This window comes from Scyliorhinus torazame, chromosome 19, assembly GCF_047496885.1.
Source record: "Scyliorhinus torazame isolate Kashiwa2021f chromosome 19, sScyTor2.1, whole genome shotgun sequence".
Lineage (NCBI taxonomy): Eukaryota > Metazoa > Chordata > Chondrichthyes > Carcharhiniformes > Scyliorhinidae > Scyliorhinus > Scyliorhinus torazame.
The window spans coordinates 124,959,991-124,974,615 of NC_092725.1; the positions used below are offsets into that span (position 1 = coordinate 124,959,991).

General features: G+C 49.0%; 1 protein-coding gene across 1 annotated transcript in view; it reads right to left on the reverse strand.

Moving 5' to 3' along the window:
• Nucleotides 1–14,625, reverse strand: part of ptprq (protein tyrosine phosphatase receptor type Q) — a 304,885-nt gene that overhangs the window by 238,528 nt on the left and 51,732 nt on the right. The window contains exons 15-16 of the mRNA XM_072485165.1: nucleotides 10,943–11,049; nucleotides 1,316–1,413 (exon numbers count right to left, since the gene is read on the reverse strand). Of these exons, the coding sequence (XP_072341266.1) occupies nucleotides 1,316–1,413; nucleotides 10,943–11,049 (205 nt within the window). The remainder of the gene's footprint in view (nucleotides 1–1,315; nucleotides 1,414–10,942; nucleotides 11,050–14,625) is intronic.

Below are 14,625 nucleotides of genomic sequence, written 5' to 3' on the forward strand. Positions count from 1 at the left end.
TAGTGAGAGATTCAGTGATGGTAATGCCATCGAATGTCATGGGGTAATGGTTAAATTCTCTCTTGTTGGCGATGATCATTGTGTAGTACTCATCTGGTGCGATTGCTACTTGCCACCTGTCGGCCCAAGATTGGATGTTATCCAGATCTTCCTGCATTGAGGCATGGCCCGCTTCAGTATACGAGGGGTCACAAATGATGCTGAACATTGTGCAATATCCCCACATCTGATTTATGATGGAAGGAAGGTTGTTAAAGAAGGGAGGGCCTACATCACTACCCTGAGGAACTCCTGCAGAGATGTCCTGAAACTGCGATGATTGACCTCCGACCACAACCAACTTCCTTTGAGCGAGGTATAACTTCAGCCAGCGGAGAGTTTCCCCCTGATTCCTATTGACTCCAGTTTTGCTATGGCTCCTTGATATGACACTTGATCAAATGCTGCATTGATGTCGAAGGCAGTCACTCTCACCTCACCTCTGGAGTTCAGCTCATTTGTCCTTGTGTGAACTAAGGCTGTATTGTGATGAGTAAATGAGTGACCCTGGCAGAATGCAAACTGAACGTCAGCAAGCAGGTTATTGCTGAGTAAGTGCTGCTTCTGGTGCTGCTGGTGGCGCACAGCACCTCATGATTGCCCAGTCTTGAGTTGCAAGATTAGTTAGAATTCTTTCCCATGTAACACGGTGGTCAGCGCCAAACAATACAATGTAGGACACCCTCAATGTGAGGACGGGCCTTTGTCTCCACAAGGTCTGTGCAGTGGTCACTCCCATATTATTATTTATTGCTAGCTTAAGGGAGATCTAACTATAAAGTAAAGTCTGATCACAGTAATAAAACCAACGAAACTCATGCGAAAATAAGTTACAAACTTTACAATAAATACTGCACTTAAAACAAAAAACAGAATTCTTCACATTAGTTTTTATCCTTTAAAACTATTTGCCAGAACTCCTTTTCAATTATTACAACAAAATTCCAATATGACTGAAGGAACACACTGTTCATGAATTAATTTTGAATGATAAAGAATTTAATCTGGTTTACGTAAACCCACATTGTTAGATGACCCGTCTATTAATGCTTCCCTCATTAAATATTAAATCATGGCATCATTCCAGTGAGAGGTCCTCATTTGCTTTCTGCGGCTAAAGTGTAAACTGAGTAAAGCAACATTAAGTTCCTACATTCAATCATAACAAGGAAAACAAAATATTCAGCAATTAGTTTTCCAATTGAGTGGATGTACTTCAAATTGAAAGAAAACTGTCACTGTAGTCAGCCAAAACTTTAACAAAAGTTTCACTCACCTCAAAGGTGTCAAAATCACCTCTTGGGGGCTTCCAAAATAGGTATACTGAGTTCTCGTCCTTTTCAACAAATTGCAAGTCCACTGGAGGATCGGGAACTAAGAAATTCAGACAATGGTTTATTCTCACTATTGCTCAACCATGTGGGATATGTATTGCACAAGAGATAAGACATATCAAATTATTTTTGTTTTTAAGAAGATCCGATTAAGTATTGAAAGTATACAACATGACATAAATATTCAACTGTGTGGAGTCTTATTCTCGGTACTGTTGAAAAAACGGCATCATAAGCACTGCTCCCTTCCCAAATTGACCACTTTCCCAGGTGCCCCTTTCCAGCTGCCACTCTTCTCTTAACCCCTCTTCCTGGTCACCCCCTTTTCCGGACCCTTTAGCCACTTCCTTAAGATAGGGAGACGGCCCGATTTTTGATTCTCCTTTGGCAGCATGTTGCCTTGAGATGCCCATTAGGTGTCCACAGTTGACCGAGTGAGGCCCAATAATGAGGTTTGGCGTAGTAAGCACTCCCTTAACCAATTTTACCCCTTGAAATTCGGCAGTGAATTTCTACCCCCAGAAAGAAGACATTGACTTGACCTAGATCTCTCAGACATCAATATACTCGAAGGGTATTAGTTTCAGGCAACCTGGTCATCTTTCAGCTGCCCTCTGTGGAAGTGGGATGGGGGGTGGATGAGCGTGAAAAGAAATTGAAAAGTTTCTGAAGGCCTGGAGGTCGGATTTTTAAGCAAACCTACATTTGGTCAGTGCTCCTAAAGAAAAACAGACAGAAGCCTGACAAATTTATGTAAATAAAGGTCAAATGATGCAGTCAAGACATCAATGCAATGTTGTGCACTATTACTCCTTCAACCGCAGATCAAGACTGATTCAAATCGGGAGGTGACTATTTCCGATGCTACTTAAACAGATCTCAAGCTACAGCAATGGAAACCAGGAAGTGAGTCTGGTAAATATTTCCTTAATGCTTTTGGGAGTTTAAGTCTCCAGCATTCCTTCAATTCCTTGCTGTTTTCTTTATTTATAAATTTCTCTGATGCTGAAATAAGTTGTTCCATTGACTCCCCCATTTTCACAGTCATCCTTTTTAGCTGTTGCTGGATGCCGAGGATCAATGTCGATCACAGCAGATTTCCCACCCTCCCAACAGCAAGTTGCCTCTAAGCAGATTGATCAGAGCTGCTGGCTGCCTACTCAATGCTAATTAGTTCCAAGTACCAAAATCGATGCAGACAGAAATTCTGAGTTGTACTTCTTGCTGTACATTAGTATGTCTGGGGAAAATTAGCTACATAATAATCCTAGTGGAGAGCCCTCTCTGGAAAATCGAGGCCATTCAAACTGCAGTTTATAAAGTTCAGATGATTCAGTCAGGGTGGCACAGTAGCACAGTGGTTAGCAGAGTTGCTTCACAGCTCCAGGGTCCCAGGTTTGATTACCGGCTTGGGTCATTTTCTGTGTGGGGTCTGCATGTTCTCCGAGTGTCTGTGTAGGTTTCCTCCGGGTGCTCCGGTTTCCTCTCACAGTCCAAAGATGTGCAGGTTAGATGGATTGGCCATGCTAAATTGCCCTGAGTGTCCAAAAAGGTTAGACTGGCTTTCGGGGATAGGGTGGAGGTGTGGGCTTAGGTGGGGTGCTCTTTCCAAGGGCCGGTGCAGACTCGATGGGCCGAATGGCCTCGTTCTGCACTGTAAAGTCTGATTCTATGATTCTTTCAACTTCTTTCACCCAGATTCAGATTTGAGCTGATTTTCGGATGTGTCAATAAGAACTAATGAATCCTTAGAACCAAGAATGCAATGTTTCCCAGGCCCTCCCCATTGACGTAATCAGTTCACGCCCAGTGAAGGTGTGAATCTGATTACCATGCATTATCATCATGGATTTTAATATTCAATAACTACTTTATGCCATTGTTTCTGGGTTCACCATATGATGCCCCCTCACTGGCGTGACATCATGGCGGCAGGAATCACTACTGGTTTCCAGAAACAGAAACTGGTCATGATGACCACACCGGGGGCTCAGAGGTGAGTAAAGCCCCCGGGTGGTGAGGGGCATGGTTGGGCATGGGTTGGCACTACCACGTTGGTACTGACAGGGGCGGGGCATCCAGGGAACCACATTGAGGGGCTCCCTTTATGTGGGTGGGGAGAGAGCAATGATAGCGGGGTTTTGGGGGCAGGGGGAGGAGAGGTTGCCCACATTGCTGATCTTACTCAATCCAATCGCAGCCCCAAATATAAACAAGGGAGATGTTTGGCAGCAACTCATCAGCATTAATAACAAAGAAGTAATAAAGTCTGTATCACATATCATTATGTCACACTCACACTCATGCATTTTCACAATTGCCCAATGCATGTTTCTGACAAATCTAGGCAGAAGGTTTACTAAGGATGGAATTATTTAGTGCAACCTGCGGAAGTGGGTTTTCTGATGGGGAAGACCTCAGAATTGGGCAGGAGGGGCGGGAAGGATTCCTGATGATGGGAACCGATGGCTGGATTAAATGGCTGTCGGAAATGCAATGAGGCAATTAAATTGTTTAAATGAGATGGAAAGCCATTGAGATAGTTAAAAGATTTGTTGTGGATAATTTGCATGCTGATGAATGGGGTTAAGCCTACCTTTGGCAATTAAGTGAGTGGCAAGCAGGGATCACGGGCTGTCCAATATCGGACAAGTGAAAGCTAGACAGCGTTGAAGCAGAGAGATGCAATTTTTCAGCTGCCTTACACGGGCGGGCGGCAGGAGATTGCAACTGAATCGTCTGAGGAATACAGATTATCGGGATAGGCAGGAGGGAGCAGTTGGAGGGGCACAGATTATGATACCTTTGCAGGGCAGGAGACATTGTGCAAAATGTAAAATCAAGGACCAAGCAAAACAAGTTTATCCCAGCTTGATTTGATGTATTATATATGGAATTAAAGTTACCATAGTCCCCGAGGACCATAGGCTGCTCTCCCCTTTTGAGAGAGAGGACTGGTGGTCACTTAAACTGAGGGTCACTGCACCTCAGGCAAGGGTAGGTTGAGAAAGTGAGGGCCTTCTTGGATAACCTCAGATGGTACAGGGATTGAATCTACGCTGTTGGTGTCACACCACATCACGATCCAGCCAACTGAGCTAACCAATCCCAGATTACATATACACCAATGGCCACAAGAGGGTGCTATTACACTCCTCCTTCCTTAATGAGAAATTACACAATGTTTAAATTCTTTCCTGTAGATATATTTCTTGTTTTTCATTTATTTACAAATCCAACTTAACCAGTTCTTTCCTATTCTTAAGAGGACATCTCCTTTCTTGATCCAGAATTTGGGGAAGGACCTGGACCCATCTGGGCCTGGGTCTAAGAAGTATTCTCCAAAAGAACTGATATTTTCCCCTGAGCTTCAATTGAAAGTTCCACTTCATCAGACATACCTATCTGACTCTGACTTGGATCTGCACTAGGTTCTGGCTCAACTTGTGAAGGAGTAACTGTGGGCATGCTACCCGTATGCCAAATATGCAGTTCATCAGACTCCATTGATTCTTCACAACTTCCATCTCCTTTGTGAATCTCTGAATGTAAAACATGGGGCTCGATTCACCCGAAAAACACAATCGAACCAAATGGGAACTATGTCCCAGAGCGAGCGCGTTTAGCTGCATGTTTCCTGGCTCGCAGTGCCGAGAAACACAATGCTATCTAACACGACTCTATTTAGATACCTCAGCGGGGAATGTCTTAGTCCCATTTCCTGCACTGAGGAGCCACGCTCGCCGAAACTCCTCAGTGCAGGGAGAGATCGGGGTGCCATTTTTAAATAGCTGGCATTGGCAGGGCGCTAGGCAGTGCCAGGGTGCCACTCTGCCCAGAGGGAATGCACCTGGGGGCCTCCGTGGGAGACGCCCACGAGTGCCATCTGTCTGGTCCTCATTGGTGGGGACCAATACTAAACGGCGCTCACCCAAGGTCTCCAAGGCGAAGGGGATAAATCCCAATGCCTTGGTTGCCTCAGAATGAACCAGCTGTCTCGCTCTAATATGCAGATTTGCCAAAAGGTGATCCCGCCCACAATGGGCGAGCTCCACATTGCACGCCTGGCAAGATCTCATTAGATCTAGCGAGGCGTGACGAGCCGGGTAGATCCCAGCAGCGGGGTCTCCCGCATTTACTTACCATGTTGTACCACGGCGCGTGGCTTTTTGGGAACAGCGTGGCCGGTAGATCGCAGCCTGAGAGCCAATGGGCAGATTTCACCGGGTGATTCCTCCCCGGTATTTGGGAGTGAATCCAGATCTGTATCCACCCACACTTCGTCAATTGTTTGGAGCTTGGGAAGATTATTACTGGAAATTCCCAGACATAGAATATTTTTCTGCAGTGGGGAACTGAAGTCGTCGGCAAGACCAGCTCCTCAGTGATCGGGACACCATTTTTGAAGGGTGTGCAGACCTCAAAGTCAAGTTGAGGGTCCCCCACAACCCCTACCCACTGATATCGCGACCCTCCCCACAGACACTAGAGGGGCAACCTCCCCCCAATCACTAAACGGCCATGTGACCACCACCCATACCATGAGGGTGCCTGACCCCACATCCATCCTCGTCAGCATTGGGGCATCGCCCCCCCACCCCACCCGTCCAAGTGTGCATACCCATTATGGAGCTGCTGAGGATCCTGTACCTTTAAGCCCCCTTCAGGCCCTCCCGACCGTTCACAACTCCCTTCACCACTTCCATGGGCATGACCCACGTCAGGCCCCACCCACTGGCTGTGTCCCTTGGCATCCAGGCACTGCCCCTGACACCCTTGCAATGTCAGGTTGGCACTGCCCAGGTACCAGGGGCAGTGCTGGGACACTGTCCTGCCCTGTTCCTGACCACCCGGGGGCTCCAATGGCCTCTGAACACTCCCCCTGCTCCCCACCCTGCGTGAGACCATCACATCTGGGGCGGAATTCTCCGCAATCGGCGCAATGTCCACCGACCGGCGCCAAAAACGGCGCGAATCAGTCCGGCACCATGCCACCCCAATGGTGCGGAATCCTCCGCACCGGACTGATTTCCGCCCCGCCAGCTGGCGTGAAACTGACTTTGCCGGGCGGCGCATGCGCGGGAGCGTCAGCGGCCGCTCACGACATCCCCGCGCATGCGCAGTGGAGGGGGTCTCTTCCGCCTCCGCCATGGTGGAGACCGTGGCGAAGGCGGAAGGAAAAGAGTGCCCACACGGCACAGGCCCGCCCGCGGATCAGTTGGGCCCGATCGCGGGCCAGGCCACCGTGGGGGCACCCCCCGGGACCAGATCGCCCCGCGCTCGCCCCCCCCAGGACCCCGGAGCCCGCCCGCGCCGTCTTGTCCCGCCGGTAAGAGAGGTGGTTTAATCCACACCGGCGGGACAGGCATTCCAGCAGTGGGACTTTGGCCCATCCAGGCCGGAGAATCGCGGGGGGGGGGGATTCACGCCAGCCCCCAGCGATTCTCCGACCCGGCGGGGGGTAGGAGAATCCCGCCCCTGATGTCCATTTTGGAGACCAGTACTAATTGGCCCAGGTGTCAGGCCTTGCTGGTGGGGCCGGTGAATACCGAGAGCTGGGAGATTGCCGCTTCGAAGACCTGTGCACATTTAAATGAGTTTAATGACTCACTTAAATATGCTGATCTGGCTCACGCCCAGCGATCTGCACCAGGCGCATCGCAGTGGGAAAATCACACCCATGATCGATAAGTACAATCTAATCTTACCACTACCAAACATTTTGACTAAATATGTGCAAAGACCACATATTTTCATGGCTTTTCCTAGTAACCACCTCAACACTTACGATGATGTTCTTTCAACTTAACCTGCCTCAACTTCACTTCTTTCTTCCATTCTATTCCTATCATGACTCTCGTTCTGCCTGGTTTGTTTCTCGGCTACTGACTGTGCTAAATGTGGCTTCAGTACTAAAAACCTTGTTCCAGGCGACCTTCGAAAAAACAACTCAGCTGGCAGTCTTCTGCTAGTGGTTTGAGGTCAGTTACAGTACATAAAGAAAAAATTGCCCAGTCTGTGATTCAATGAGAGCTGACATTTCTTCCAACTTGTATCTTCCAGTTTCATAACAAAAGCACGCTTAACAATCTGTGCTGTGCACCCTTCTGCTCCATTTGAAGCAGAATGATACAGTCCATCTCCAGTGTGCTTTAACCAAATTATTCCCATGAAATTTGAACTCTTTTGAAAAAAAACGAGGTCCATTGTCAGAGACAATTTCTTTTGGAAACCCATAAGCAGCAAACAAACTACGCAAAATATTGAGTGTATTGCGAACTGTTGTTTGATTCATCATTAACTCTTCGATCCACTCCAAATGGCTATCTATTAAAAAAACAATGAATAGCTGTCGTCCTTCACATTTTGCAAAATCATGTGCGGCGTCTGCCACATTCTGGCTGGCTATTTTCAGGGTTGCACGGGGACCAATGGTGGCTTCTTTTCTACACCTTGTCATGCTCTCTATTGTATCACTGCGTCTTCTATATCGTTATCTAACCCTGGACACCAAAGATAGCAGCTCATTAGGTTCTCTGTCAAGCTCTTCTCCAAGTGTTGATCGTGAAGATCACATAGCAACTGCGATCTGCACCTTTCATGAATTACAACTCTGGCTCCCCACATGACACAAGCCTCCTCAATGGACAACTCATTCTCACAAGCAGAAAATGGCCTGGGGCGGGATTCTCCGACCCCCCGCCGGGTTGGAGAATCGCCAGGGGTCGGCATGAATCCCGCCCCCGCCGTCCTCCAAATTCTCCCGCCCCCCCAAAAAATTGCCCTGGCGTGAGTCGCGCCGCCCGCCTCGGAGAATGGCGGGGACCGGCGCGACACAATGGGCCCCGGGGCTGCCCGAATTCCTGGGCCCGCGATGGGCTGTAGTCCCGCCCGTCTGTTGCCAGCCCCGCCTGCGTAAATTGGAGTAGGTCCTTACCGGCGGGACCTAGCGGCGCGGCGGGCTCTGGGGTTCTTGGGGGGATGCGGGGGGGATCTGGCCCCGGGAGGTGCCCCCACGGTGGCCTGGTCCGGGATCGGGGCCCACCAATCCACGTGCTGTGCCGTGGGGGCACTCTATCCTTCCGCACCGGAGGCTGTGGTCCTCCGCCATTCCCGGTGCGGAAGCGAATCCCTCTGTACATGCGCGGGGATGACGCCAGCACGCGCGAAGACCCTTCAGCGCCGGTTGGCGTGGTGCCAAGCACCTTTCACGCCGGCCAGCGGGGTGCAAACCACTCCGGGGAGGATTCCGCACCATTGGGGCGACCCCACGCTGGAGTGGTTCACGCCACTCCGTCCCGCTGGGACCCCCCGCCACGCCGGGGGGGGGGGGGGGGGTGAATCCTGGGACTGACAGCTCATCTACGTTTGAAAATAAAAATACATCTTCCCTGTTAGCGTTTGAGGCTAAAATGAGTTCAGAGACTTTGGTTTCAAAATGGCTTTTGATCAGTTTTGATTCTGGCACTATAACCATGTAATTATTGATGAAATCTTCTTTGAAAATCAAAGATACAGCTTCCTGTTTTGTCTGAGCGTAATTACGCTCACTGGCACTGAGGCAAATGCAATCAATCCCCCCTCACCGTTATTTAACACATGAAAGATCACAGCACCTACTCCATATGCAGAAGGATAACATGCTAGCTCAATAGTGTTGGACACACTGTAATATCCAAACATTGGGTCATCTAGAGATTTACTTTTACACAGCTGGAGTCCTTTGTCACGCTCCCTTGTCCAATTCCACAGAACATACTTCCTCAAGAGTTCATTCAATGGATGCAATAAGGTTACCGAATTTGAGATGAAATTACCACAGTAATTCACTGGACCCAAAAACGACCTGAGCTCAGAGCTATTCGGAGGGTGTGGCGCATTTCTTATAGCTTGAATCTTACTCTTGGTAAGATGTAACCCCACATTGTCCACCCCGTGACCCAAACACTCTGCAGAGTTTTGAAACATTTCACCTTTGTGTGCTTCCAGCTGGACTCCATTGTGCAAACATTGGAGCAGCTTATTCAGCCTTTCAGAGAAACATAGAAAATAGGACATTCGATCCTTCAGGCCTGCTCAGACATTCAATATGGTCGTTCCTGATCCTCTATCTCAACGCCATACTCCCACAGTCCACCTATACCGCTTGACACCATTGCAGTCTAGGAATATATCTATTTCTTTCTTAAGTATATTCAGTGACTTATCCTCCAGATCCTTCTCCGGGAGAGAATTCCACAGGTTCACCACCCTCTGAGTGAAGAGGTTTCTCCTCATCTCAGCCCAAATGCCAACCCAGTGTCCTGAGACTGTGACCTCTTGATCTAACCCTTGGCATCACCCCCCCCCCCCCCACTCCCCCACCCCCACAAAGTTGGAGGAAACATCATCCTTGCACCCAATCTGTCCAGCCCTGACAGAAAGTTAACGTTTTGAATCCGTTTGGCTCTTCGTCCAAACCGAAGAGAGGGAGAATGTGTTCGATATTAATCTGTAGCTGTGAGAGATTGTAACAAGATGTAGCAACATCAAATGCTAAAAGTTCTTAAAACTTCAAACTCTGCTTTCTCTTTCTACAGATGCTGCCAGACCTACTGAGACTTTCCAGCGGCCTCTGTACTCATAATTCTCCTAATGGCTTCCTGGAAGCTTCTACAATCAAATTGGTTTGTTGGGAACATCCACAATTCCCACCACATTGCTCAACTGTGATGCCTTTGTAAGTCAGAAAAGAGACAGTGTGCCACATGTAAAGGCAAGTACCAACTGAAACTAGTTTGTTCCAGTTTGGCCATATATACATACAGAAATGGCCACCAGAGGATGCTATTACAATATTACACAGATGAGAGGGGAGGGCTTAATGGAACAGTCTGAGGAACACAGATCAGAACGTGGGCCAGCAGCAGTCAGTAACACATACTTAAACTCATGTACAACATATCTTCTTTGATATTGGAGCCCGGATGTGGGAATTATACAAACCGAAACTGATCCAAGAATAAGCAAACTTCGATTTGTAGAAGACGATCATCTATCGTTATCTTATTATGAGTAACCTCGCACATCTATCCTCTACCCCGAAAAACTTGCTCATCCTAGCCATTGTCATGTGGGCCTGGTGGACTACCTTAAATTATATCAGGCTAAGCCTGGCACATGATGAGGAGGTATTAACCCTGCTTAGGGTTAATACAGCACCCTGGTATGGAACAAGATTAATGCACCCTGGTATGGAACACGATTAATGTTGTTCTTTCAATAAGCAACATAACTCAGCCTCCATCATTTTTAATGGAGATCACAATGTTAGACGCATAAGCAGAGCAGCCAAGGGAGGCCTATGCAGGCATCATAGGCAACAGTATCAGTCAGAAGCAGCTAAACAGCCTGTCTCTCCCACATAACCAGAGGTGCCCTGCATGTCACTGTCCCTACTGGCTGACTGCCACCTGATTACAGGCTGCAGACCCCTTTCTGCCTGTTCAAGAACCCCACTGACATCCAGAGAGCCCAGTCTCTGGACTAAATTGAGCCTAAGTATTTATTTTTTTGTAACTTAAACTCACATGTTGTAACATTGATTGTAGTGGGATGGCTCTTCTTTGTTGCACTCGTGGTCTCAATACTTACAAAGTAGACAGTACCTGGTAATAGCTGGTCAAAACTGTATGTTCTGTGTAATATTCAAATATACAAAATAAAATTATTGTAGGGCACTACAACAAACATCAAAGGAAACTGGGACGCAACTTTCCGAAAAAATGGCAAGGTATCAAGTTCTGACTGAAAACTTACGAGTTTCTACCCAGAAACACAGCCAGGTTTTCTGTCCCGATCTTCTGCAACATTGTCAGAAGAAAATTGACGGGCGTGTTTAGTGCCATCTCTCTGGTGGGGTGGGGCCTCATAGAGCTGGCAAGCCTGTCGACACAGAGATCAGGGCGCCATCTTTAAAGGGCGCCATGATCATCGAGAACACTGCTCTCTCTCCTAAACCACATGGCTATGGAGGACTCCCACCATAAGATTTGGGGCAAACCCCCTCACCACCACCGAAGTGTCAGGGGGAATTCTGCTCCCCCCCCTCCCCCCCCTCCCCCCGGGCATTTTCCGGCATGCATCCCTCTCCCCTGCACCACACATAAAGGGAGAACCCCGCTCCCAACATTGCCAGGGGACCAGCATGCCAGAAACTCTCAACCCCAGGGCCTGGTGGCACCTCTACACCCCGGCATGGTCATCACAACTGGTTTGCGATTTCAAGAAACAGTTGTGGATTGAGCCAATGTGACAGAACACTACCGCGGGTGGTTGACACGCAGATAATGTCACTGGAGATGTCAAGGAAGATCTCGAAATCAAGACCTTCCCAGTGAAAATCCCATTATGGCCCTCTCGCGAGATTTTGCGGCCATAACGGGATTTGTGCGCACGTTGAACGGGCCTGAAAAATCGTTCCCCTTAACTAACTAAACCAAAATGGCATTATTGGGAGGGCATGATGGACCCCAGCCCTCATGGCACTCATCGGTTGCGGGAGTGCCCCTTCTAATATATGCTCTTTTTAAAAAAATATTTTTATTAAGGTATTTGAAAAAATTTGATAATAATAACAATAACAATGAGATAAACATGGTATAATAAATATTTCCACCCCCACTCCGGGCTACCAGGGAGGCAAAGGCCAAGACGTCAGCCTCTTTCGCCCCCTGAACTCCCGGCTCTTCTGACACTCTAAAGATCGCCACCTCCGGACTCGGCACCACCCGTGTTTCGAGTACCTTGGACATTGCCTTAGCAAAACCCTGCCAAAACCCACCAAGCTCCGGGCATGCCCAAAACATGTGGACATGATTTGCTGCGCTTCCCGCGCACCTCGCACACCTGTCCTCTACCCCGAAAAACTTGCTCATCCTAGCCACTGTGCGCCCGGTGGACTACCTTAAATTATATCCGGCTAAGCTTGGCACATGATGAGGAGGTATTAACCCTGCTTAGGGCATCCGCCCATGGATCCACCTCTATCTCTCCTCCTAGCTCGTCCTCCCACTTGCCCTTAAGCTCCTCCACCAGAGTTTCCTCCGCCTCCGAAAGCTCCTGGTAAATATCCGATACCTTTCCCTCTCCCACCCAGGTACTGGAGACTACTCGATCCTGTATCCCCCGTGGCAGCAGCAGCAGAAAGGCCGGAACTTGCTTTCTCAGGAAGTCTCGCACCTGCAAATACCTAAACCCGTTCCCTGCTGGCAATTCAAATTTATCTTCCAAGGCTTTCAAGCTGGGAAAGCTCCCGTCTATAAATAGATCCCCCATCCTTCTAATTCCTGTCCTTTGCCATCTCCGGAACCCATCATTCAGCCTACCCGGTGCAAACCGATGATTATTATAAATCGGGGTCCAAACCAATGCTTCCTCCTCTCTCTTATATCTCCTCCACTGCCCCCAGATTCTCAGAGCCGCCACCACCACCGGACTTGTGGTGTTTCGGGCCGGCGAGAACGGAAGAGGTGCCGTTATCAGTGCTCCCAAACTTGTGTCTTTACATGACGCCGCCTCCATCCGCTCCCACACCGACCCCTCCCCCACTACCCACTTCCTAATCATGGCTATATTAGCCACCCAGCAGTAATTGCAGAGGTTCGGCAGCACTAACTCATCCTCCCCCTGACTGCGCTCCAGCAACCCTTTCTTTTACCCGGCCGCATAAAGTCCGAAATAATCTTATTCACCCGCTTGAAAAAGGCCTTAGGGATGAAGATGGGGAGGCACTGAAAGACAAACAAAAATCTGGGCTGGGAAGACTGTCATTTTCACGGTCTGTACCCTCCACGCCAGTGATAGTGGGAGCATGTCTCATCTCTTAAAGTCCCCTTCCATTTGTTCTACCAACCGGGATAGGTTTAACTTGTGCAGTGCCTCCCATTTCCCGGATGGATTCCCAGATACCGAAAACTCTTTCCTACCATTCTAAGCGTCAGTTCTCCCAGTCTCTTCTCCTGTCCTCTTGCCTGGATCGCAAACATCTCGTTTTTGCCCATGTTCAATTTATACCCTGAAAAATTGCCAAATTCCCCCAGGATTTGCATTATTTTCCCCATCCCCTCCAACGGGTTTGAAATATACAAGAGCAGGTCATCTGCGTAAAGCGAGACCCGGTGCTCCACTCTCCCCCCCCCCCCCCCCCCCCCCCCCCCCCCGAACAAGCCCTTTCCCGTTCTTAGAGGCTCTTAACGCCATGGCCAATGGCTCTACGGCCAGAGCAAACAGTAATGGGGAGAGCAGGCACCCTTGCCTCGTCCCTCGGTGTAGTTTAAAATACCCCAACCTCAGCCGGTTCGTACGCACACTTGCTACAAACCCAAACCTTCTCAGCGCCTCCCACAGGTAATTCCACTCCACCCGGTCAAAAGCCTTCTCCTCATCCATCGCTACCACCACCTCCACCTCCTCTCCTTCTGAGGGCATCATAATAATATTCAAAAGCCTTCGAACATTGGCCTTGAGTTGCCTGCCCTTTACAAATCCCATCTGATCTTCCCCTATTACCCCGGGACAGTCCTCTCTCCTTGTGGCCAGTATCTTAGCCAGCAGTTTGGAGTCCACATTCAGTGGAGAAATTGGCCTGTATGACCCGCATTGCTCCGGATCCTTCTCCCGTTTCAGGATCAATGAAATCGAGGACTGCGACATTGTTGGGGGGAGGACTCCCTTCTCTCTTGCTTCATTAAATGTCCTCACCAGCAGTTGGCTCAATATCTCTGAAAACTTCTTATAGAATTCCACCAGGTAGCGGTCAGGCCCTGGGGCCTTGCCCGACTGCATGCCCTCCAGCCCCTCAATTATCTCCTCAATCTCAATTGGGGCTCCCAGCCCTTCCACCAGATCCTCATCTCCCCTCGGAAACCTCAATTGATCCAAAAACTGCCTCATCCCCTCCACCCCAGCCGGGGGTTCCAACTCATATAATTTACTATAAAAGTCCTTAAACACCTCATTCACCCCCACTGGGTCCAGGACAGTATTCCCGTCTCTACTCTTTACTTTTCCGATCTCCCTGGCCACCTCCCTTTTCCTGAGCTAGTGCGTTAACATTCTGCTTGCCTTTTCCCCATCATAAATCGCCCCCCTGGCCTTCCTCAACTGTTCCACCGCTTTCCCTGTGGTCAACAGCCCAAACTCCGCCTGTAACCTCCGCCGCTCCCTCAGTAGCCCCGCGTCCGGGGCCTCCGAGTATCTTCTGTCCACCTGG